The 26,297-nt window shown below is 41.6% G+C and overlaps 2 protein-coding genes across 4 annotated transcripts in view; one reads left to right on the top strand and one right to left on the bottom strand.

Moving 5' to 3' along the window:
* The window catches only part of FBXO11 (F-box protein 11), a 78,422-nt gene extending 68,090 nt beyond the window's left edge, over positions 1-10,332 (top strand). For both annotated transcript variants that reach the window (XM_054822251.1, XM_054822250.1), the window contains exons 12-23: positions 1,795-2,012; positions 2,325-2,410; positions 2,491-2,585; positions 3,651-3,773; positions 3,879-3,964; positions 4,329-4,405; positions 4,517-4,660; positions 5,575-5,685; positions 6,842-6,949; positions 8,284-8,392; positions 8,798-8,896; positions 8,987-10,332. In XM_054822251.1, coding sequence (XP_054678226.1) covers positions 1,795-2,012; positions 2,325-2,410; positions 2,491-2,585; positions 3,651-3,773; positions 3,879-3,964; positions 4,329-4,405; positions 4,517-4,660; positions 5,575-5,685; positions 6,842-6,949; positions 8,284-8,392; positions 8,798-8,896; positions 8,987-9,116 — 1,386 coding nt within the window. In that variant the 3' untranslated portion in view covers positions 9,117-10,332. The remainder of the gene's footprint in view (positions 1-1,794; positions 2,013-2,324; positions 2,411-2,490; positions 2,586-3,650; positions 3,774-3,878; positions 3,965-4,328; positions 4,406-4,516; positions 4,661-5,574; positions 5,686-6,841; positions 6,950-8,283; positions 8,393-8,797; positions 8,897-8,986) is intronic.
* MSH6 (mutS homolog 6) lies at positions 10,307-25,354 on the bottom strand. Of its 2 annotated transcripts, none has more exons than XM_054822249.1 (10): positions 25,041-25,354; positions 23,492-23,694; positions 20,569-20,744; positions 16,595-19,139; positions 14,932-15,197; positions 14,187-14,304; positions 11,941-12,030; positions 11,305-11,459; positions 10,923-11,122; positions 10,307-10,470 (listed from the first exon to the last, which is right to left on the bottom strand). In XM_054822249.1, the coding sequence occupies exons 1-10, from the start codon at positions 25,295-25,297 to the stop codon at positions 10,389-10,391; spliced, it is 4,092 nt and encodes a 1,363-aa protein (XP_054678224.1). In that variant the 5' UTR covers positions 25,298-25,354; the 3' UTR covers positions 10,307-10,388. The 2 variants fall into 2 exon arrangements, with proteins under 2 accessions (XP_054678224.1, XP_054678223.1); XM_054822248.1 differs by having other exon boundaries at positions 16,595-19,142; positions 25,041-25,348.
* Between the last annotated feature and the right edge of the window lie 943 nt (positions 25,355-26,297).

Raw genomic sequence — 26,297 nt, 5'->3', positions numbered from 1 at the left:
ACGTGTTTGGCACTCAAAGGGAAGATAATGTGTAAAGTAATTAAAAAGATAGCAGACCATGTATAGTAATATTTTAATTGAAAATATGTATTCCATTAAGAGGATTAAGCTGTACTTCATACCAAATTATCATCTTACTTAAGTTTCTCTGAGGGCTTCCTTTTAAGCGAAAATGAGGGGGGAAAAAGGTGGTTCCTTTTTGGGATAAAAAGTCCCAAAGACTGCCTGTTGGTGTGAAGGTGTATTTCTGAGGAGATGTCCTTCAGATTCCCCTGTCTGTTAGTGTGATGCTTCCTTGAGAACTCTGAAAACATCTTGACTCTGAAGAAATCTAATCTGAAGTCCTTGAAAAACATATATTCTGAATATTTACAAAAAATAGGCTTTTTGCATTTGACTTGAGTCAGGCCCTTTTCCTTTGGGGTCAGATGTTTTACATATATACATGTTATCCGTTCATTAAACAGGTAATCTTTTGCGTGATGAGGACTGATGTTGCTAAAAGTATAGCTGGAATCACACAGGTTTATTTTTATGTACTATAGATGGCTTTGCAGAGCACAGAGACAGACATCTAGGAGAAAAGAACAAACTAAAGATTGGTTCACATTATCTTCCAACTGTGTGTTCTTGGATGTAAAGGACAGTGCAATTTTGGTTGTTTGTCAGCAGCAGAGTACTGCTCTGAATGCCATGTGCTCTGTTCTTAGTCTTGCCCTCCACAGCTGCCTGCTAGAGATAGTCTGGGTTAGGGCTTTCATGAGCTTGCACCCAAACCATCCACAAATTAAAACACATCACTTATTGGACATGGTAGACAATCACTAAGAGATGCTTCCTCTCTTTCAGTTGTTTGGTTTAGTTGGGCAAAATGGGCATATAATAAATAGATTGAATTTTAGTATCAAAACGTTCTACAACCACATCAGAAAAATACTCTGCAAGGACCGACGCAGTTGCATTGCCTGGCCATGGAATGAACTAGAACCTGAGAAATCACTGGGCAGAAACCAACCATTTTGCCAGATGACTTTTCAGATGGACCGATTCATTGTGCTGCTACATGAATGCGTGTCGGCATAGCAGGAGGAGCATGCCTAGGGTGGCTTTGTGGAATGTCTCTTGGGTTGGGTCAGGTTTTTTCCCCATAGCTATGCTGTTTATAAGGCATTTGTTTAAGTGCAGTTTTGTTGTAGGCCTACCACTACTATTGCAGTGTCTATAATGGAAGTGTACGCTATTTAAAAAAAGAGGCGGGGGAAGTTCACCAGTTGGCTGCTCAGAACAATCCAGCCCTGGAAAAATTGCTCATCTCCCACATCCATGTATACACATTATTCTGGCCAGTTATTTCAAAGAAATTTAGGATACTTCTTAGTAAATCATATTCTTACCAAATATATAAGGTTCTATGGCAGGCTTTTCCACAGCACCATCCTTTTTATATTGGACCTGTGGGCTTTAGGGCCTTTGAAAGGAGTGTGATCCTTAGGAGCTGCTAAGGAAATCTGATACTTAGTCCTCTTCGAGGTGCTAGAGTTGCCATTTTTTCTTGGTAGTCCATAGGTAGTAATAAATAGCAATGCAAACACTGCGTCTTTAGAACAGTATTTTATTTTTGAGGGAAAAAAAAGTGATATAGTGGCAGTAGCTGTTTTAATTAGCTATATAAGTACTGATATGTACTGTTTCCTTTCAAATGAGGATTGTATTTTTTGGGGGGGGGAGAGGGTAGGGAATAGCCTTCACTTTAAAAAAGACTTTTACAGGAAACTGTATGTTTTGTGTCTTAAGGGTTATTTTGAAAGCTGCAACATACATAGAAACAGGATAGCAGGTTTTGAAGTGAAAGCATACGCCAATCCTACAGTAGTTCGATGTGAAATCCATCACGGCCAGACTGGAGGAATCTATGTTCATGAAAAAGGAAGAGGACAATTCATAGAGAACAAAATCTATGCAAACAATTTTGCAGGTGTTTGGATTACCTCAAACAGTGACCCAACAATAAGGTATCATTTTCCTCATTGATATTTTACTACTTAAGAGATTTTATGGGGAGGGGAAAAGTGCAATTTTATTTCATTTATTTATAATGAACTGTAAATACTCCTGTATATATAAAAATGAAATTGCTGTCTGTGTGTGGTTGAACTGTATTTTTAATTTGCATGTATACTTGGAAGTAGGTATTTCTCAAAGCGATAGAATATAAATTCTCCATTTTAAATCTGAATATTGTACAGACCTAGACAGTGCAGACATGTATAGTATTGTACAGTGTAATAGAATCATTTCATAATGTCGATAATTTTGTTTCTTAGGGGCAATGCAATTTTTAATGGGAATCAAGGTGGTGTTTATATCTTTGGTGATGGAAGAGGCCTTATTGAAGGAAATGACATTTATGGTAAGCTAATTTGCTTATTCCATCTTGAATTCTGAGGAAAAATTAGTATATGTTATATTAAATAACACTTTTGTTAACAGGTAATGCATTAGCAGGAATACAGATTCGAACAAACAGCTGTCCCATAGTTCGACACAACAAGATTCATGATGGTCAGCATGGTGGAATTTATGTTGTAAGTATTGCCTACAAACATACAAACTTGTTTTCTGTTCATATAAACGTTGGAAAAGGGTACTCTATGTAAAATGTTTGATTGTACTTAGAATGACTGAATTTCTTACGTTATAAACAAGGTTAATCATAATAGAGTGAAGCTGGTGTGGATATTTAAAAGATGAAGGCTCTTATGAATGTCACTAAATTATTTCTATTACAAAGTAAAAAATTTAAAATGAGATAGATGACAGAATTTCACCATTTCTTGGTTAAAAGCTTTTTAAAGGCTCAGTTTTCATAGTAGTTTGTCATTATTTTTAAATAATATTCTTAGAAATCTGTTCGGCTTTTTTGGAGTGTAATGTGTTTACCACTAACCTCAGAAAATATTTTTTTTCTGCCTTCAGGATGATATACATTGCAATTGCTGTACGGTCGTGTATTGTAAAAGTGAGGAATAAAGCGCAATTTCCAGCGTGTACAAGGGCTCTGCTAATTGAACTGAAAGAGCTGTCAGGTTCCCTTAAGCAATACAGATATTAAGAAATATTTCTGTATCTTTCTGCCAAAAGTTACCTAAGGTTCAGCTAATGCTGCAAGTGTGCATCTGTTCGTTCTGTAAATCTAACCAGAACAGCTTACCCTGACCAAGAATACTGTTGCTTTACTTTAAGCACAAACACGTAGTAAAGATATAGTTACTTTAAGAGACACACCAATTTTTTGTCAGTTGGTGGACAGGGCTGGGTGTAGGTTTAAGTGCCAGGTGCCACAGCTTTTGCCTCATTCCGTGGCGTCGGGGAGGTACCTCTTCTACCAACAGCTAGCAGAGATTTGCAAATACTACTGCAGAGCCTTGAAATACTATGATTTACATGGAGAGGGTTCTCCATTTCATGGCAAACACTCAAAACTAGGATGTAGTGTTAAAAAAAAAAAAGAAGAAGAAGAAAATATGTGCTCAAATAGAAAAGAATTACTTTGCTACAGTAAAGAAGCCATGCTGGGGAGGGAAAACAGCCAGAAAAATGGTACTGGCAGTTAGCAGGTTTTCTCAACTCTGAAATTGTCTTGTATTTAGCATGAAAAAGGACAAGGCGTGATTGAGGAAAACGAAGTTTACAGTAATACTTTGGCTGGAGTCTGGGTGACAACGGGGAGCACTCCAGTCCTGAGGAGAAACAGAATACACAGTGGGAAGCAGGTGGGTTTTGCTCTGTGGTTACAAGGGGGCTGTAGAGAAGAAAGTTGTTCTGTGGTTTTATACTTCATTACTTTGGAACTAATAATTTAATTCTTGATGTGTTAGGTTGGAGTTTATTTTTATGACAATGGACATGGCGTGTTAGAAGACAATGACATCTATAATCACATGTACTCAGGGGTTCAGATAAGGTAAAACATTCTGATTTTATGTCAAAACAGATGTGGCTTGTTTTGTGGGGTTTTGTGTCTTTTTAACTGTTCTTGTCATTTTGTTTCTAAAAATAACTGCTTTGAAATCAAATATGTCCAAATATTCTCTGCTTCAATTTTTATAAGAAAGGCATTACTAATACAGCCTGGATATCAACTAGAATGTGTGGCCTGCAAAGTCTGTAAAGCTAAAGTCTGTTTGCGTGTTTGGAAGTAATCGGGTTTTAGTGAGATTTTTAAGCCGTGAGATCTGTGGGGTAATTCTGTAGAGGCATTTTAAACGTTTGGCCTTGGGAGATAGTAAACTCTTTTAAATGACTTCTTTGCTTATGTTTCTCTCTAGAACTGGAAGCAACCCCAAAATTAGACGCAACAAGATCTGGGGTGGTCAGAATGGTGGTATTCTTGTCTATAATTCTGGTAGGTTTGTTTTCACGTTTATTCAGAATTGTTTATGTTCTGCAGTATTATCTCTTCTCGTTTGTTACCCTTTTTGATTTTTATTTTTTTCCACCCTTCCTTCAATTTTAGGGCTTGGATTTATAGAAGACAATGAAATTTTTGATAATGCGATGGCTGGTGTATGGATTAAAACAGACAGTAATCCTACACTAAGAAGAAATAAAATCCATGATGGAAGAGATGGAGGCATCTGTATATTTAACGGGGGAAGAGGTAGTTTTTTCCCTTACTGGCATATACTGAATATTCTGGATAAGAGTTTAATTTCAGATTAAGCAGTGTCCTTTTTAAAGTGCTCTTTAGAAGCCTAGCTCTTGTCTTCTGAAGTAATAAAATAGTTTAAACGAACATACACTGATGCTTTTTAGCCTTAATTACATCAGTAATACTGAAATCTGTGGGAGGCAGAGGTAATTAATCTCATCCAAGACGACCGTTAGCTTGCTGCTTAGGACAGTCCTTTTATCCCATTTGCTTTCGTAAGCTTTGCTATTTGACTGAAAGACCCTGTTGAATTCAAGTCACGTAGCCAGAATCGTGCATCTGAACAGTTCGGGTTCTGCCAGTGTCAAAGATTTTTGGGGAAAAAAACCCACGCATATTCAAGGAATCTTTTGTATACTTGTAAATTTAGAAGTGGTCCTCCTCTGAAATCCCCTGACTGATGTGTGTCCCAGTAACAGCTTTTGATATTTTGTAGATAATCACTCGCTGTAGATAAGCTTTAATTTTAAGTGAAGCATTTTAAAGTCATCCTGTCCTGCAATAACAAAAATGCAAGTTAAGCTTTGCTCTGCTGCTTGTTTTAGAAGATAGGAACAGAAATATGTTCAAAAAATTTGTAAAGTGAAAAGACTTAGTGTTTCCTCAAAAAAAAAACCAGTTTTCTGTAATGGTGCATACCATCCCAAATTCTGTTCTGTATACTGAAAAAATACACGTACGTGATTATACTCAGAGAGTGACTTTAAACTTGTATCACTAACTTCAGTGCTATTGGTGGGCATTCCCCAAATGGAAGGAATTAGCAGGATGATGATACATGAGATCTTTAGAAAATATTTCACAAAATGGTTACAGGTAAGGAAACGTTAACAAGCTCAAATGTCCTGTTTGCTGTGTCATAGGTCTTCTGGAAGAGAATGATATCTTCAGGAATGCCCAAGCCGGTGTTCTTATCAGCACTAATAGCCACCCTGTGCTAAGGAAAAATCGAATATTTGATGGATTTGCTGCAGGTTTGTGGTGTTCAAATTTTGAAGTGTTAGAGCTTAGAGTAAGCTCTTCACGAAGCTAACTCTGAGTTTCTTTACCCACAGTATTTAGACATTTTAACAGAGATTGGGATATCCTTCAGAAATCATTTGAGAATTCAGAATTGTAGCCAGGGTATTTTTACAGCAGCATCTACAATTACTCGCATGTAGAGAAACTACACGTATTCTGCCTTCCCATTTTTCTGTGAAATATTTTTTCATTACCTTATTTTAGAAGTAATCGATAAAGTTATCTAGGACATATTTATAGTTGATCTGCTGGATGCTGGTTTGAATATTTTATCACTGCTTTAAAACCTAGAAAACAGAGCAAATACACACTTTAAAGAGATTTGAATTGCATCTCAAGTTCAATTTTCTCACTCCACAAACTTGAGGAATTATTACAATGAGCATTTCTTACTCCAAAAGATATGAAGAATGTTTAGTAGTGATTTTTGTGCAATTTACTGTTTAATGATCGCAGTTCCGTACGTCTTGTATTCCATTCCATTTCAACTAAAATTGCATTCTTGAGTTTTCTCCCATCTTTCTTTCAGAAGAAGCAAGTTTTCTGAGAAGAGCCTCTAAAGGTGTTGTTTCAGTGTGGTGGGGGGGAAGGATAGGTGGCTGTCAAGAGCAGTCCTGGACAAATGACTTGGAAGACACGGGTTACTGATAAAAGCTAAGATTTAAAGAAATTAATTTTAGGTGTCTATCTTGAGAACTTTTTTTAAAAGGTGTTTTAAAAAGGGTAAGGTATGTGCACAAGAACTTTGGAATATACGTGAAGATGACAGCTTTAAGCACCCAAAAATCATATCCCCCTTGAAAATACGTGGTCATAGTACCATCTTATGATCAGATAAACTCGTAGTGTATTGTTACTACCAGAAACCATGCATGCCAGCTATAGCTTTTTGAAAGGACTCAACAGAAGTATTTCAACCTCAGTTTTATAGCAAAACTACAGTGCAATTTCTAGCTGTGTCATTTTCCTTTTTTCCCCTGAGTTTATGATGGTTTAAAACAAAAAATGAATAAACTATAGATCACAAGAGAGGTACAAATGTGCAGTCACTAAGAATTTAACTTTCCCACTTTCTTTTCTCTCCTTTGTTCCCCTGACCCAATAAAGGTATTGAAATAACAAATCACGCAACTGCGACATTAGAAGGCAATCAGATTTTCAACAACCGCTTTGGAGGTTTATTTCTAGCGTCTGGTGTCAACGTCACGATGAAAGGTGAGCCCGAGCCCTCCTCTATCATCTGTGTTCACTTTGCATTTTTTCATTTGGTGCTGGGGTTTGGGTTTGTCGTACCGTTTTTTCCATTTTGGGCTCAGGTTTGGTACCACCTTAAGCTGAGTTGTAACTAAGAGTTTGGGCTGAAGGTAATAAGCCAAACTCAGCTATCTTAGATTTTTAGACAGACAGACACTTCCAAAGGTAATTTAAGGTTTTCTTATTGTATTAAAACTCTGTTATTAGCTCTTCTATCTCAAAATTGTTTCTGAATCAGTCTTTGGCCCATCTCAAATTCTATTACACTTAGAATTGGAAAGTCTTTTGTCACATATTTGAAAACAAGTGTCCAGTGAAGAAGCATGCCTCACTGGCTTTTAGGATCTAAAAGCATGAATATTCACAATCCCAAGTCACTTTTTTCAGAAAATAGAAACAGTTCACATACATAAAATCCCCATGTTTAGTGGGAAAGTGTGCATTAGACAAGATCTTCTTGGGCAAGACCGGAGTTTCAGTTTGAATGCCAGACAAATCCAGGGGGTTATTCTAGAAGAAAAAGGCTCAGTTTGTGGAATTCTTACCTGCTTGGCTGTACCTATTATGCCTTTCCCTGTATATTCTTTACACCACTTAAAACAGAAGCTCTGGGTGGCCGCTTCACAGCTGCTGGGCTATTGGCCGCATCAGTCAGCACTGTGGTGCTACTGGGCACGGACAGAACTAGTTTGAGGAGCACTTTGGGGCACAACGGAAGATCCAGTAGCTGAGTAACACGAGAGGTTTATCAAATTCACTGTGCCTTGGACACAGCTCTTAAGTGCTGGAGGTGGTCAGACCCAGTTCCCACTTCTGCTGGTTTGTTGGAAGGTGCCTTAAACTCCCCTGCCGGAAGAGCCATGCTTTCCTGCTTTCCAAGGGATCTGCCAAAGTCCATACAGCAAAGTCTTTTTCAGACATTTGGGTGTCAGACTGCTCAACAGAAAGCTTGAGCCCAATAGGAAGGCTTGTTTCTCTAACTGTTTATTCACAGAGAGTATGTACGTGAAAGCTTAGCAGGTATTTTATGCGATGCATGCAGAGAGGAGCGGTCTTTCTGGTCTGAGGTGTGCACTGCACTGTCTGGGCATCTGCCATATAATCTGGCATCGAGGATGTGATGTGCTTTAAATGCCAAAATGACAACGCAGGTGCAGAACTGACTGTTGCTAATAGGTTTAGTAATTAAAAAGGGGGAAGAAGGGGTGGGGGCCTCTGCTTTAATATCTGAAGGGGGAAAAAAAAAATCACTGATCCAGTTGTGATTAGTTCTTGGCTTTTCCCCCCCCCAACAGATAACAAAATAATGAACAATCAAGATGCCATAGAAAAAGCTGTCAGTAGAGGCCAGTGTTTATACAAGATATCAAGTTACACCAGCTATCCGATGCATGACTTCTACAGGTAATGGGTTCTTCTCTGTCACTTAAAGTTTTCAAATAAACAGTTTCTCTTCTAGAAAGACCCCTAAACTGGTTGCCATTTGTCTGTTAACAAACACAAACGTGTGCTTTTCCCCAACTGCAACAGAGGAGGGTTAAACAAGTTCCCGTTGTCTTGAATTTGCTGTGAGCTTGAGGAGAACGTATTGTCTCAGTGAACCTGAGCCTAAGGGGTTACACAGCAGAACTGCTTTGTGAAAACAAGCAGCAGAAAGCACACGTGACATCCAAGCTCACGTGAATCTCGAGTTTTACAGGCGGACACGCAGCCTCGCTGCCATGCTGTTCAGCCCCTGCACCCTCCCCGAGCGCTTTACTCAGCTCACCAGTTTTTGATCCCTGTCTAACATGATGCGTTTTGCTTCAGATGTCACACCTGTAACACCACAGACCGTAACGCCATATGTGTGAACTGCATTAAGAAGTGCCATCAAGGACATGACGTAGAATTCATTAGGCACGATAGGTACGTTTCAAATGAGTACGTTGGGCAATTTCAACAACGTAAGTGAAGCGGAAACTAAAGAGCTCTTTCTCTCTCTCTCTCCCCCCCTAGGTTTTTCTGTGACTGTGGTGCTGGAACACTGTCTAATCCCTGTACGCTTGCTGGAGAGCCTACACATGATACAGATACACTATATGACTCTGCTCCACCTATAGAATCTAATACATTGCAGCACAACTGAATTCCTTTCAGAAAGAAAGTCCTGCCATTCTGATATCATAACTGTTAAAACTTTTTTTTTGGAGGAAGTTATACTTGCCCATTTCTGCAGAAAGAGACTGTATTAAAGCGGATGTGTGAGGTGTTGACACTATGGAGCTCAACCTACCAAAAAAGAAAGTGGCAATATGTTGACTCAGGATAACAGAACTGGGCGTTTTAGCATTACTGTGTAAACAAAGACTTTGAAGGGACAGAAGTGAAGAAAAATAAGCTGCAATTTTGTACAGATACCAACTTCTGAAAGCTGGTGTTTTTACAAGTAGCATTGAAACGCAGTCCAATTTGCAGTAGTACTATTCTGTAGACAAGCAGCATTCTTTGTTGCTGCCTTTATGGACATGGGTACCAATTGCTTTTGTAACATGGTAAAAAAATGTGAGCTAGCACTTCTGCATTTCTTTTGATTTTTTAACATTTATTCAGATTGAGAAATATGATTTTAATGCTTTAATCTCATGTAGTTTGTTTCTAATTTCAAGCAAAAAAACCTTATTGTACTTGAATGTGTCCTGTTTTGTTAGCACACCTAGACTTGCTGTAACTGTACTCATGTCCCAGTATGTACGTTCTTTCTATGAAAGAGAAAACACTAATCTTAAATTATATCCAGCAATTTTTCTGGTGTCCTCTGAAGTTAGAATGATCTCCTTCCCTGCCCCAGCAATAGTCTGTACTCAAACCACCCTAACAACAAACAAAAAAAAAAAAGAAAAAGCAAGTGTTTTAATGAGACTTCCTAGACTATAATGCACTATAAAACAAAGTACCCATGTAACTGAGTTTTGTGAATGAAATTTTACTATGTTTTAAAGTACACGGTAGAAAGTCTCCTCAAAACAGTCTTGTACTTTACTCTGTTCATAGTTTTTTTTGAACAGTCTGGACATTACTTACATAACCTGCTGGAAATCACAGCAATTTCCTGCTCTAATGAAGCTGAGACAAGTATATATACAGCCCTATACAGTTTCATAGCTTTTTTCCATTTATGTGTATTGGTGACAGTGGGTAATCAACAGCCTGAAAGTGTATGCATGTACCATAACATCTAGACTTAATATATTGTGGAGTACTCAATAACCATTATGTAGAGGGTAGATAAGAATTAAAGGGTTTAATTTCCTAGGAAAGACAATGGAAAAATGGTCATTTTTAAAAAATAAAGTTTATTAGATCATAATGTTGTCTGTTACCACCTTTTTGACAAACCGCCAGTACAAAACCACTTGTGTTACAGATGCTCAAGCATAGCGGTAAGTTTCTGAACAGCATTGGCATCACTCGTTGCACCATCCACCACCAGGCACAGATACCTAAGGGAAATAACAAGGTCAGCTTTACCCACCGTGGCACAGAGGGGCAGAGCCCAAGCACCCCCTTACCTGCAGAGCCCTCTCCTGGTGGGTGTGGAGGCTGCCAGCACTCACAATGCCAGATATGGAGCCCAGCCCCCGCTGCCCCCCAGCCCTGCCCAGCAGCCATCAGCACCTGCCTTACCCACACGCATCTGCCTTCGGTTTGGCTCTGCTCACAGCCAGCAAATTAAGCTCACACCCCTAGAGACCAGCAGTGACCCATGGCTTAAAATACCGTGTTACTCAGCATATCTGCCATGGTGTAGCCAGGCTGTAGTACTTCCCTCCCTCACTGCTTGGGAAGTAGATTTGATATTCACAAAAATGGTTTTATCTTCCCCCTCTGCTGCAAAAGCCACTGCCCAGATTTTTAAAATGTGCAAATTAAAAATGGAAAACCACAGCCTTACCTAAATATTCGCAGTGAAATGGTTGTTTTTTCAAACTCTCTTGCTTTTCTGTGCCCCTTCTGAATCACTTCCTCTGGAATATTAGCAAGTCTTGCTGCGTTGAAGCCATAACTCTTTGGACATGCTCCTTCAATGAACTTATACAGGAATGTAATTGTTTCCTGGCTTGGATCTTCATTCTCATTTTCAACCATACATGCCTAGAAAGTAAGTTACAAGTCAGTGTGCGTAATACTTACCTACAGACTAAGGAATGCATGAAACACTGCATCCTTTTCTCAGGACACCTCTGTGAGTGTGGGGGGGAAGCGTGAGACCTGGCAGGCAGAAGGAAATGCCCCGTACCCCAGTGACACACCTCGTGCCCTACCCTCTCACCTACCATGTGCCCAAGCCGCACAGCCACGTTGTGTGCATAGTCCTCTACCAGTGAATGGTAGTGTGTGGAGAAGAGAGTGCGACACTGGATTTTCTCTGCAAGTTCTTTCACAACTGCACTTGCTATGGCCGTTCCATCAAAAGTAGCTGTGCCCCTGCCTGGAGAAGAAATTGAAAAGCAAAGACAGATGCAATGCATTGTTTGCCATGTATCAATTTGTAATGTTGGGTTTTCTCCCTCCCCACTATGCAGAAGACTGTCAAATGGCAGCAAGTAGCCAGAGCCACCAGTGTGAAGTGACCTGAGTGTTTGCCCCACAACAATCGCACTCTTCTGTACTGCAGAAAAAGACGTTTCTGCTCTCCCGAGCCTTGCTCCTTGCTTGCTCAAGTAATTGTGCAAAGGAAAGCAGGAAAACAGCCTATTTCTAGCTAATAATGGTTAGGAGATGGGAAGGTGTTGTATTAGTTCCCAGAGCACCTAAACATTTTTTTTAGATATTTACACAGGCACTGACCAGTTAAACATCAGCAGCATTAAGACAGCTACCCCTGTGTACTTGGTTGCCATTTAGACAGTCCAACAGGCAGTCTTTTATCTTAGATTTCATTTCCATCTATTACAAAATAGACTAATTACCTAGTTCATCCACAAGAACAAGGGAATGCTCTGTTGCATGCTGGAGAATGCTGGAAGTCTCGCTCAATTCAACAAAAAAGGTACTTTCACCTTTAAAAGAAACGAGAGCCACAAAGTATTAGTCAAGGATCTGAAAAGCACAACTGAAACCCCATTTAATCTGCACTCAAGCCACTGTCAAGCTAAAATGAAGCTTGACAGCAAACTATGAACAGGAACATAAAGCTTTTTTTTTCCAGCATGAAAATGGTGGGGTTCCATTTGCCAGAAAAAGCAAGTTTTGGTTCCTTAAGGATACAGGCAGGGGCACAAGTATAACTAAGTAACATTTAGGGCTCCTTAAAGTGTCTTCTTGCTCTTAAATGCACATGAGTTGCATTAAGCCAAAGGTGTGGGGCTTTTCAGTGGGAAAAAGCAAGCAGAAAATCTTAAAAAAGACTGAGACACGAGACTTACTTGTTCGATTGTTGATGTCAACAGGTAATAAATTACGCAGAATTAAGGCTGGACTCATATGTACTCTACTTGAGTGAAGTGCGACAAAAGAAATATATTGCTGCTACAGACTGAACATCTTACAGGAGTTCCAGCAACCCCAATAATACAAGGCCTGAAATTTAGACCTGAAATTGTTTTTTAGCAGATTACAAGCAGAAGTACACAATTGTTCAGACCCTTGCATACAATAAATCCATACATACAAAGTACAGATTGACTAGTTCTTTGTAGGGTTCATCCCAAATAATCACACCCAGCAGCAGTTAATGTAGTTTCAGAGCAGGGAAGTATTTACTTCCTGTACTCATGCTGCATGAGCACTGCTGTGCTAAAAAGTTTCTCAACATGAATTACTAAGCAGTGTCTTGCAATCCTGATTTTCTGCATTTCTCTAAAGAAATTTCCAGGACTATGTTTTTCACAATGTTTGGGAATAACCATTTATTCACTTTAGAAAATAAACCCTGAAAGTTACACAGGCAATTTTAAAATGATATTGTTTAAAATTTACTTCATAGAAGCCCTGTTGAAATCCATTACAAAATTACTGGCATGAAACAACTTTCGCTGTGCTTTCATTTCTACACAGTATGGAAACTAATGCGGCAAGAACAGATTTCAAAGCTAGTTCTGCCATACAGCATTCATCTTCATGATGTGAAGTGTTAAAAAATTTGTGCACATATTTGGAAGAGAACAGAACAGCTCTCAGTTGACAGAAAAGAAAAAAAAAAGTTGAAAATGCTACATTTTTCTAGACCAACTCTCTCTTGCAGAAAGGGCAGGTTTTATTTCTACCATAAGCACTTGAGCACTCTTCCATTCTTAAGAGTTCTTTTTGTACTGAAATTAAACAAAATGGAAAATTGCTGGGCAAAGAAAGCCTTAATAAAATTCTCTAGCTGCAAATAAAAGCTTTTATTTGGGGAAGTGTAAATATTTAATTAAGAACTCAGAACAATTCATTTCCAAATTCCTTATGTGCAACAACTTCAGTAGGCTTAACTCCTTTCATATTCACTGACCCACATTTTTCAGCAGAAAGATCACAGAAAATCTGCGCCCTCCTTAAATCAGTTGTGATACTACTCTTATTACCACAAAAAATACTTTGTTTTTCTAGCCCCACAACACTTTGCCTACCCCCACAGGCAGACTTTTCTATTCCAGTTGTTGTGTCATCCTCCCCTTCTGTCTTCCTCTCCGTGGAAGAAAAAATATTCCAAGAATTGTCAACTACTGCTTCCAAGCATGAAGCCTGCCTCTCTCTTCATTGTCTGAAGAAATCGGATTTCAGACCCAAGGCAGGCATTCTGACTGAAACAAGGGCCTCTCTATACTCCTTGCGAGAAGGTACAAAAACAACTCCTCTGCAATACCTACCTGAACATCTCTATTCCAGAACACTTAGAAAAAGATACCTGTGTAAACAGAACACAACCAACTGTACAATATCCAAAAAGTTATTCCTCAGATTTGCATCCAGATGGAAGGCAGGCTTTTAATATTAAAACTCATTAAAAAGTGATCCTATGTGTCTGTCAAAAATAATGTAGGACATGCACATCAAACAAATTGAGCAGAACTACAATCCTGTTTCTACTCTGAACACTGAAAGACAACAAATTTGTTGCCCAGCTCTCCCTGCAAAATCAACGGACTATCCCTTTCAACTTGCCACTCAAAGCAAGACAAGAAACTCACTTTGTGGCAAAAGCGCTTTGGACAGCTGGATTTCAGAAACTCACCTGACATAATTCTGTCTGAGGCACCCAGCCTCGTAAATACTCTGTCAATCGGTGTAAGCCTGCAGACTTCAGCAGGTACGTAGCATCCCAGTTGAGCCATTATAACCAGGAGACCAGCCTGCAGAACAAACATTAAAACATTTACATTTTTACTACATGCTTGGAGCTTCAGTTCCACACAGAGAACGAGGGAATGAAACTATCTCCCCTAAAACAAAGACTAGAGTACATAAAGCTTCCTACTGTTTTAACAGCTCCAGGCTGCAGAATCATAATCTCAAGTAGGGCTAAACTACTCCGAAAGCCTTCAAAACACAAGTTATCACAGCAAGCAGTGGTTATAAAGCAAACTCCCTGTTGCTTTCCCAGTTGCTGCCGATCTCTATTTTCATCTTGTTCAACCTGCAGAAGCATCTTTTGCCAGATGACGCCAAGTCCTGGGTAAGGCCACTTGGACAAAGATAAAAGATACTCCATCACTTTTTCCCAACCATCTCTCATAAGAGAAATTAAAACTTATTCCTCACTAACCTAAGTGTAAGTAGAAAATCTACTACCTAAACATGAGCATTTTCTACCAGATTGTATTTAGTCTTTACAGTGGAATTACGGTACTGTGCTGCACACCTTGGAAGACTACTGCGGGGACCTCCTTCGACCTTTATAAACAGTTAGTGATCTAATTCCTTTACGTAAAACACAGAGGTACTCTGGAACATTCCAGCTCATGTAGCTAGTCAATCACCTGTCTCATGAGCGTAGATTTGCCACCCATATTTGGGCCAGTTACTAACACACAGGAAGCTTCACTACCGCCATCTTCATCTTTGCTGCCTATCACAATGTCATTAGGAATAAAATCATCCCCAAAGAAAGTTTTCGTAATGCACGGATGACGTGAGTTTTTAAGTTCCAGGAAGGGAGGCGCACTATCCACAGGCAGTAGAATTACAGGTCGGCACAGGGGTCCATCACCATCTTGACTGTAGTTAGCAAGGGACATCAAAACATCTAGAAGATTAAAAGAAATTCCAGTAAGTCACGCTTTCACCTTTCTTTATTAATTTACTGGAGTGCATTTACTCCTTGAATATCATTTTTGGAAACACAATTTTGCATTTTCATTCCATTTTCCTGGAATGGAATTTTCCTTTCATTTAAGAGAAACACTCAAGAAGTACTCCAGAAGAACAAGTAAAGGGTGGGGATATTCACAATGTCTTTCCTCATTCCTTCCAGATTTCTGATATCAGATTAAAAATCCTCCCCTCTAGTTTTTAGTTTGTAAGTCTTTAAAATCTGCATCATTTCACTTTGAAAGCTATTTTTTTTAAAGGGACATGTACAAATAAAACATTCTTTCTCTTGCACTGATTTTTGATTTGGAATATGGTAAGTAAGGAGGAAATCGGCTTCTGTGACAGTGAATTACTTTGTTAAGAATCACAACGCTGCTTGAAATTTACCAGAATAAATGTATACAAGTATCAGAATTCTGTTGGCCTAGCAGAAAGCAGCAGCACAACTCCCCTCAATTAGCCTATCTCTAAGGTTCTAAAAGCTGATTTCCAACAAAATGACACCATGTTACGTCATTTTAGAGACTTTACTACAGCTAAGCCTGAAAGCTCAGTCTCCCTTGATTTTCAGTGCTTGCCCTGGTACTGCGGCGTGACTAGTGTGACTGCTTCCCAGCTCTCGCAGCCCACTCAGAGAATTTGTCCCAAGACAACACTCGCTGCCCAGTGGTATTCCCTTTTCTGCCCCACTGGCATTTTCATTTCTCCCTGGAGCAAAGACATCCCAAAGTGCTTCCCTGCTAGCAGAAAATTCATAGTACATGAGTATGTCAGTCCTGAGAAGGGAATACAGGAGACTGTTCTACCCCAGAAATTGGAGGAAGATTTGGGGAAGTCTTACTAGACTACCTTCTTCCAAGTAGTGACAACGACCACTTGTTTATTTTTAAAGGCTGCTGAGAAAGCAGCCTGCTCAGAGGGAAAGATGATGACTAGCAGATTAGATTTTTATACCTCCATCTGCATCACTGCCTTCATTTATTAAGAAGCTACTAATCCATACGCAAGAATCCTAAGACGCAGCGAGGGATCCACCAGGCTACGCTGAACTCTGAAAAACACTCAGCTGCACACCTACAATCACACAATGGCAGTGAAGAAAGAGCTTGCAAACATCAAGACCCAGCAACTCTTCTGCCAGTTACTGTCTGGAAGGAAACAAGTGATCACTGTTTAATTATCAATGAATGCTGTTATCACAACCAGAGTTTTTAAAGTACTACTTAAGAGCTGGCAACAAGCCTTTTTTGCTTATCCCGATCAGATTTCATTATTTACTATAAAAGATTATTTTTTTGACTGTATGTTAGAATGAAGAAAACCTCTTACCTAACACAGCAATGCATTCCACAGCTGTCTGCCAGTCTTTGCTATTTTTATCAAAGTTGTAAAATAAACGCCTCATACAGTCTTTTAGTGCTGCATCTCTGCGCTCTTCAGCATTAACCATTGCCGCCAGCATCTTCTCGATCTCCTTGGTCCAGTAGCGCTTATATCCCTTCCTCGTTGACTTCAACTCATATTCCTCAGGCAAATTACGTGATATTGCACTTTCTGGTATTTCCATTTGGTATCGGTTTTTGCCTGCCCCCCAGTACAGCATGGATTTGAATCCAAGCAGTTTGCGTTGCTTATCCAGGTACTTGTGAAGATCTTCCTCAACAGCCTTGATATCCTGTAGTGCTTTATCATAATCGGGGTCAAAGCCTGCCTTCGGAGTAATCACTCCTGTCTTTCGAGCCTGGTTATGATCAAAGGCAGTATCCCATCTTTTAAGCTCTGCACTCAGGTCTGGGAACCGGCCATCTGGATTTTTGGCTTTGCGGGTCACCAGCTGCTTAAGGACTTTAGATTTGAAGTCACTGGCGATTTCTTCCATGACATCAACAATTTCATTCATTACTTTAAACCCCTCCAGTGCAGACAAAAAGTCAGCAATTTTTTTTTTGCTGTATTTGATTTCTTCATAAAAGATGGCCCTGCTGTCAGGATGGTTCTGACTTTTAAGCGGTGAACCAATACTGTGAATTTTGCTGAGCAGCCTTTCGAGGTCAGGAAGTTTCTTGAGGTGCTCGCTGACTTCAGACATTTTATGTGGTACTGCCAGAAGGTCCTCAACAGCATCCAAACGATCGTTGATGGATTTAGGATTACAAAGCGGAGCGCAGAGCCACTGTTTCAGGAGTCGCTTCCCAAATGGCGTGCAACAAGAATCAATCCTTTCCAGCAAAGTACCTTCCGTGGTTCCATTGGTTCCGTTCTGCAGGACTTCCAAGTTCATCAGGGTGACTCCATCCAGCACCATCCGCTGGTCAGTTTTGGCAAAGAAACTACTTGAACTTGTAGTTTTTGCAGTATCAATATCCACAGGGACATACTCCTCGAAATTTGCCAGCGATAACAGCTCCTGATCAATCAGACATTTTTTGAGATAGAAGACACATCCCCCAAGAGCTGACAAAGCTAATTCGCTGTTTTCACCAGGAGTTAATCCCAGTGAGTCACTCTCTGAAGTCAGACATTTGACTACAGAGGGCAGACAACATCCATTTTCAGAGTTCTGTTTCTCCTTGAAATATCCTTCTTCAAGAAGGACTTTTAGTGTTTTAGATGCGTTCCAGAACTGGGAACCAGAGATCAGCCCTTCCTGAATGCAAGAAACAAGCGAGCCTTTCAGTATCTTCTGTGTGTCCACAGACAGGTTCCCCTTCTCATACAGTACCTGCACAGGAGTGTAATGCGCTACTAAAGTCCTAAACCTTGAACAATGCCGGTCATCTGAGAACTGGCCTACATAAAACTTCCCCACCGATGTGTCAACAAAGCAGACCCCATAGACACGTTGTCCAGAGGAGTCTTCTTTCTCCTTAACGCACAGAAGGTATTTGTTATGGTTCTCAGAGGGATCGCAGTCCAGAACGCTGTAAGTCTGAGTGCCTTTGGTGATGATTCTGCATATTTCTCGGCGTACAACCTTGTCAAATTTTGTTGGGTGGGCCATTGACTTGTAGCGCGTTTCCATCATTTCAGGAGTTTCTGTTTGCTCAACACGGGCTACCTTGTAGCCTTTCTGCACTAGAACATCAGAGAATCTGCCAAACGCAGTTTCTGGAAAACCGGAATGGGCCCAAGTACCTTTCATAAAGATCAGGCCCAACTCATTTACACCAGTGACTGCATCCATATGATACAACTCATAGAATTTTCCAACTTTGTAGAAAATCACAGCGTCAAAGTTTTGACTTTTCAGCTGCCACCACCTCCGCATTCCTGGCGTACACTTGTTGAGATAGTCCTCAGGTACGTACAGAGTACACGGGTCATAATCAGGGTCACCCTGCCGCCTCCTGTGTGCGTCTTTCTTTTTCCCTTCCTGCAGCCAATCCAGCTTTTCATGTTCCCATGCTGCGAAGCCACTGATGCCTCCTCCATTGCAAGCACTTGCTTGAGACTCAAAACTTTCAGGTGCTGCAAATGATGTCAGCTTAGACTTGGCTTCTAAAGAAACCGTTACTGCTCTTTTGGGTGTTTCAGAACGTTCATTTTCTAAGCTAGTCCTTTTAGCAGGCTTGCTTATCTCTCTTCTCTTTCGTTTAGAGGGGACTTTTACAGGACTTTCTGCAACACTCTCTGCATCTGTCTCTGTGTCAGTAGATTCATTTTCATCCACCCCACTACTAGCTTCCTCGCTGCTTGCCGCTTCTTTCACATCAGGCTTGAACTCTACGTCAGAGCCATCATGATCACTGTCAGAATCCAACACTCTTCTTCTTTTTGCTTTTACGGCACTTTCCCTGCTTGCTACCCGCTTATTACTCTTCACATCCTCCTCACTATTGCAGTCATCACTGTTGCCTGATGCACTTTCACTCATCTGCTGGAAAAATAAATTATTTTACCTATAGAAGATTCTGGCTGCAAAGCAAAGCATCACTGCTGCAAAAAGAAGCACAAAACTGCGCAATAACGCAGTACTTATGACACTTCAAGCAAGAGGCAACAGAGCCAAAGCCAATTCCGTTTACCTTCACAGAATTTATTTTTTTTCTGCATAACAAACTGCTACTGGCCAGTGGCATAATTACTCCTCCTTTTAGTCTTTGCAGCCTCCATTCATTACTTTGCATAAGTGATGCTGATAAACAAAACATTTACACTGGACAAAAGTACATGAAATTCAGCACAAAGAAGAAACACCTCCATAAGCTAACTCTGTGCTGTAATTTTTTCCTACTGCCTTATGTCAGAAATGTGATTGGGTTTTACAGCCTTTCAGTACTAGCTTTGCCCATGATTTTTTTTTCCCCCCCTGAGTTACCTACCTATTTCCACCTACAAACATACTACCTTACAGTAACCTTCAAGAAGATTGTGCACGTCTAGGAGAAAGAAAAGAAACTCCACTATTTGCCTTCTCAGACTGAAACTTCAAGAACTCCAGCACCAGCACTGGAGAAAATCAGCAGTGGAGGGGCTGTAATGAGTACAAAGTGCCCGCACCCACTGCACTACTGCCACCAGCATAATACAATGCTTGGAGTGGCACCTGTCCCTTGGGGCAATGTCACACTGGAGAAAGAGGAGATGGGCCATCTGACAGAGGAGGTAAGGAAAACCACTATCCCATCCACAGTTCCCTCATACCATTCCTTTCCAAAGAAATCTCTTCCAATGCATATATGGTGGTACTGAAATAATATTTGAATCGTTCACAATACATTGCAAATACAACACAATAAAAGAGCTCTTTTTAGCTACCCCACCAACAGATTGATGTTAGCAGTAAAAGAACTTGTATTTTAGTGCCATTCTACAAGATGAGGGCAGGCTACAAAAACTCCAATTTAACGCCTTAAGAAGAATACTCAAATAGTTAAAAATTTCTACCTTATGACAAATTATAACTTCAGATCAAACTTGGGGGAACCAGAAAAAAAAAAAAAAAAAAAAAAAAAAGAGTACTTTATGAGTCAGAAAGTGGGCCACCTGGGTTACCCAGGGAGTAATCAATGAAGAGAGTTAGAGAAGTAACTTCTGAGGTCAGTCCTTACCATACAGAACACCAAAAGGATATTAGACTTGTTCTTTTCAACTAGAAAAGGTGAGAGACCAGCGCATGACCTGACAACACAGAAGCAGTACAAAAAAAGACATACGGATACATATGGATGCATGATTAAAGAGCAGGTAAGCTGTGATTACTGTTCCAGAGAACTGCAGGATATTCCATGCTTAGTTCCAAGAGACACCTTCTAAGTTCTAGCACTATTTCTGAAAATGACAGCAAGTGAGAAAAATTTTACCTCCATTTCCTCCTCTTCCTCCTCCTCTGTGTCTGAAGGTTCACTGCATACTGCCAGTTCGAGCCGCTTAGTCTTATCTTTATTCATTGCATCATCCGCTAGAACCATTGCTCTTTTGATTTCAGGCTTTGTACTGTAAAACATACCTCCCTTCAGCGTCTCCCCATCTGATGAACCTGTAAAACCACAAATAATTTGCCAGAAACTGAAATTAATCTAGCATTTAGCCAGTCCTTTAGTTAGTGTTCATACTTCACTTTAAAATGTATTCGGACAATTAGTATAATTAGCTAACATTCTTTGTTGTTACCAGTCATTTCCACCATGTCTTAAATATAGCAACCCATCACTCATTCGGCCTGATAAACTACCCCTAGAAAACGTATAAAACCTCCCAAATGAAATGCCTACCTAGCACACGAACACTTGAAGAACTGCTTCTATTTCTGTAACTCATTACCCCATCTGAATACTTCTAAGCTAAGCTCTGAACACCCTCACACCAACTAGTTACTATTGAAAAGCAACACTTTATACTAGCAGTGTGGCAGACCTGACTGAGACCACACAGCTATTTTAGCAAGGACAGGTAAGTTCAACCATAAAGTTAGCTTCAAGTTACGGGCATCAGTAGTCTAAGACACAGACCTCTTGGCTAAAGCTCTTCTGGTCGTTCAAACTGCTCCTGTAAGTGCAGCAAGATGTCCAGACCCAACACCAACCTATTAGCCAGATAAGCTGATCATCAATCACACTGGCGACTCACCCTGACACTGCAGGGTATCAAGCAAAGCCTACTATTAATAACCCCACCATTCTCTCATCCTCTTTCATACCCCTTGAGCACCACAGTTCCTCATTCCACTACCTGTACATAAACACAAAAACAAAGCCAACCAATCTACAGACTGATTTCTAGAAAGGGTCCCCAAAGATGCTGAGATTCATCTTAATGCCATAGTCAAGAAATGAATGGTATATATAACATAGTATATATTCAACTTGTGGAAAGAAAAGAAGGGGGGCATAAGAGTATGCTATAGATGGGGAAAGGCAATTCCTTCTTCTGCTCTTATAAGTTTATCTGGCTGCATACGACAGTAGGATCTGCTCAAATAGGTCCTTAATGTGGGCTCTTGCGAATCCCTTCATACGCTGCTATTAACTGAAGCTTCAGCTCTAAGTCAATGGTAGACAAAAGGCAGCTAACTTGTAGGAGGCTACCTATCTCAGAAATAAGCCAGAATTCTCTCACATTCAGTTCTTTGAGCTTGCAGTAGCAAAGCATGGAGTTACAAGTAGCTGCTTCTACAGCACAAAAGCAACACATTAACAAACCAGATCTCCATTTTAGTTTTGCAACTGCAGTGAACAACCTAAAGTATTTTGTGTAATATTGACAATTTAACAATGGCAGGAGAAAAATCTCATCGTGTAATTTAACTGCATACTCAGATGTGCAACCCCCCGCATGTTCACTTTACCAACTTGTACGTAACTCCACCTCTTCATGCCCAACTGTTATAAGTCTAGCCCTGTGCTGTCTATATTCAATTACAAACAGTAACACAATGTAAGAAACTTCTCCATTTTCTTACCCAAAGACTCCAACACTCTTACTTTGTATACAAAGATGTTTTTTGTCTGAATTTAAAAGCAAAGCATGTATTTTAAATATTCTTACTCTGTTCTGCATTAACCACATTTCTTTTAGACAGACCAGTGTTTCTGTGCTTAAACATCTTGAATACTTCTTATTTCTCAGCAATTTTCTTTAAGTAAAGAAATCAATTCTCCTTACCTGTATTTACTTCTAAGTGCAACTGCAAGCTGTTAAAAGATATCTGAGTCTTTTAAAATACCTTCAGGAAAGACGCATATAAATCAAGGACCAATTCACTTGCATTAAATTATGCTAACACTTAAGGTAATAACATTATGATTTTAATTTAAAACTAACTATGGCTTAAGTACAGTACATTTAAGTATAAACAAGCCAGAAAAATGACTACACGATCACAAGATGGAACTCTGTAAAAAGGAAGAAACTGTTTGAACTCCGTTGTTTCACTGATACCATAAGCAAATCCTACAGTGTATCAAAAATACTGTATTACACCCAAAGCACTTGTTTGACTAACAAGACCGTTAACAGCAACATGATTTACACATGACAGTTTACAACCAATGATTTATAGTTTTCAGCAACAGTAAAATTATAAACCAAGGGGAAAACAGATCATGATTATTAATAAGGTGAGTTATTATGCAAAATGTTGTTTTAATTCTTGATTACATTTGATTTTCATTAGTTAGCTAAGTCATTTCTTCAGGATGACAGACACTAACTCTGCTCTATAACTACAAGCACGATCCTAACAAACACTCTAAATTATCAATTTACGTATTTTATTAACAAAACTGTACTGCATTGCTTAAAAAAAAATGACACCACAGAAGAATTAACTTTAGTTACCTAGCATCCTGTGCCTAGTCTTTTTATTCTGGATAAACTGCAGTTCCCAAATAGCTGTTTAAAAACTGTGTTTGACATTCCTAATATTTTAAGGATTTGGGGGCTAAAAATTGAAATAGTGGATTTATCTTTTAGATCTTTTTTTATATTGATGGGAGAAATAGGGGAAAAAACTTCAAAACATAAGTAAGCTTTGTGTTTTAATCTAATAAACAAGAGGGTTTAGTGTTTTATGTTTAAAGAACTGTATAACCATAAATGCACCTGTAACCCTCTAAGACTTGCTTTCCCTAACTTAGAAAGTACAAAACATGCTTTCCCCCTCAATAGTAATCTTGGTTTTGCTGCTCTTTCTCTATAGAGAGCACCATACCCTATACTCCATCCCTATTTTTCCAAAACAAGTGGCATATTCCCATTTCAAAAAGTTTTATTTATATCTCTTACCTTTATATGGCCTCAGATACTTAATACTGACCCAGCCCCTTGTAGGGCTGTCATCAAAAAACTGTACATGGACACGAGTGGATTTTCCTTTTCCTCTGACTATTGTTCTTTCAGTCGGATGGTTGTATATGAGGCATGGCCACCAAGGATAACCTTCCATCTTGGCCCACACCAAGTCACCAGGTGAATACTCACAGGAGACACTGCAGAGACAACAGATGTGTAATTTAAGGAAAATAAACATAAGGAGTTAAACCAGCTCTCTTCATAAACGTAACTCCACACTGCTTCTGAACAGCTTGCCCACTGAAGGTCTTGGAAGGCTCCTAGGTGGTGCAACCTGGATTATATAGTCCTTTTATATCGCTTATCAATACTTCTCTGAAAATTACTTTTCTGATTTGCTCCTCCAGGTTCTACGAGATCCCCACACTGACAGAGCTTCATAGTCACAGAGACTGGTTGAGGTTGGAAGGGACCTCTGGATGTCACCTTGTCCAACCCTCTGCTCAAGCAGGGCCACCTACAGCCATGTGTAACTGGACTCCCAGCAGATTTCTTAAGGGAGGGGAGAATAACTGGGTCCAACCAGATAGTAATTAAAAGATCACAGGCAGGCTACATATTACGAACAGTCAACCAACATAACCAAGACAAGTTTTCCTGTGGAGACTAATCCTCAACAGAGAACCTAAAAGAAATTAGTAAGATTTCAAAAAAAACCCTCAAGCTACAAAAAATAACTGAATAAAACCTCTGTCTCCACTGCAAAGCACCTGATGCAGCTTTTACTTGCCCAGTCCTTCTCCCCCGAGATTTCAACCCAGCCACTGCCAGGCTCTGCCGCTGATGGCTGCGGGCATTGCTGCAGGCTGTACCCAAACAATCAGCGACAGTCGCCTAGCTGACGCTTGAGACACTTACCCTCATGATACAGAGCGGAAAGGATATTTAGGTACGAATGCAAAAGCGTATTTCAAAACGGGAAGAAACTAAAGAGAAGATCCCCTCTCTGCAGCTGTCGGCGCTATCCCGCCCCCCTCCCCAAACCCTGGCTGGGGGAGAAGGCCGCTGCCCTGCATCACCGCCACACGCCGCTGTCGGGCGCCGCACGCCCGGCCTGCAGCGCGGAGGTTACACACCCACCCCCGCAGCGACGCACACGCACCTTCCGGCACTTCCCAACGAGCGACTGCCCCGAGCCGCACGGCCACCGCCAGCCGCCGCAGCGTGAGGTGGCCAAAACCGCGGGGCTCGCTGCAAACCGGACCCCAGCGCCGGAAAGGCCCCGGCGGGCCCAGGCGGCGGCGGCGGGCGGCCACCGCTTCCCCGGGGGGCGGCCGGGGACGGGACGCACACGCCGGCGCCGCCGCTCCCTGAGGGGTCCCGCTCCAACCGCCACCAGCGACAGCGCCCGCCCCGCCCCCCTCCCGCGGCGATCCGCGCGCGCGGTCCCCCCCCACCCGCCCGCCGCGGCGCGCGCTGCCGCTCCCACCCTCCCCTCAGGCAGGCCGCGCTCCCGCGGCCTCCTCTCCCCCCCGCCGGTTACCTGGGGGCCTTGGCGGCCGCGCCGTTCCCTCCGCCCTTCTCCCCCGCCTCCTTACGCCGGGCCGCAGCTCTGCCCGGTGCGCCGTTGCTCGCCGCACCGGCGGGGCTGGTGACGGCCTCGCGGCCATTCTGTTCCCCCGAAGCGCGGCGGCGGGTCTCCGCGCCGGCCTGCGGAGTGGCCGGTGCCGGTTCAGCCGCCCGAGGCGGTACCGGGGAGGCCTTTGGGAAGAAGCGGAGCAGGGTGCTCTGGCGAGACATGGCCACGGCGAGAAGCGCGGCCCGCCGCCAGCGCGCGCCAAACCCGCCACGGCCCGCCTCCCCTCCGGGCGTGGCCGGCCCCGCCCCCCCCGGCGCGCGCGCGCGCTACCAGCAGCCGCTGGCGGGAACCGCTGTGGGGGCGTTGTGGTGGCTCCGCGTCGCGGCGGTGTGGCCCGGCTCCCACCCTCCCAGCCAGCCAGCCAGCCGCCCGCCCGCGGCTTCCCTGGCAGCCTCAGCCCCAGCCCCGGCGGTGATCCCCGAGCTCGCCCCACCGGCATCTCCGTGTTCGCCCCGCCTTTCTTCTCCCCGCCGCTGGCTGAGGGCCTGCGGAGCCTCAGGGCCTAACCGTGTAGCGGCTTCCTGGCCTGCTGCGCCGCGGTCTCCCAGTCAGGCCTTCCCCGAGTTCAGTAGCTCGTAGCAAGGTTGGTTTGTTCTTAATAACTACAGCCCTTCAAGCTCTGCTCCTTGTCTGCAGTGAGGCTACAGTGATTGTTATGATTATTGTTGCGATGAGATGAGCTGGGGCCTTCCCACAAAAATGCCCTCAGGGAAGGAGAAGCTGTGGCACCTCCGTTGGAAAACCTCCTTCCCGCCGCTGCAGTAGAGGGCAAGAGCAGCATTGTGGCGGGAACAGAGCTGGTACGTGGTCATGCCAGGCCACATCACCTGGCTTTACTGCCAGGTGCGCAGTGGAGCTAAGAAATGGCGGCTAAAATAATAGGATCTCTTCCTCTGCTCTTCCTACATGTTTTTTTTTCATATTTGTATGTGAGGCTGTGTCCTTTGGAAGCAATTTTTTAATGCATTAGAATATAATCCATTTCATGGTTCTTTACTGTTGTGTTTAAGCTACAGTATTACAGAGCAAAAATCAAAACATTTTTATCAGCATAAATTCAGAGAAAAATTATTTACTGTCACTAGATGCCTGTTAGCATCTTTTTCTTTCCCTAAAATTGCCGTTTAATATTGCAAGCCAAAACCTCCTACCGTTCAGCAC

The sequence above is a fragment of the Grus americana genome, chromosome 3 (genome assembly GCF_028858705.1).
Source record: "Grus americana isolate bGruAme1 chromosome 3, bGruAme1.mat, whole genome shotgun sequence".
NCBI lineage: Eukaryota > Metazoa > Chordata > Aves > Gruiformes > Gruidae > Grus > Grus americana.
Note: the sequence above shows the minus strand (reverse complement) of the source record. Positions and strands in the feature narration are given on the sequence as shown.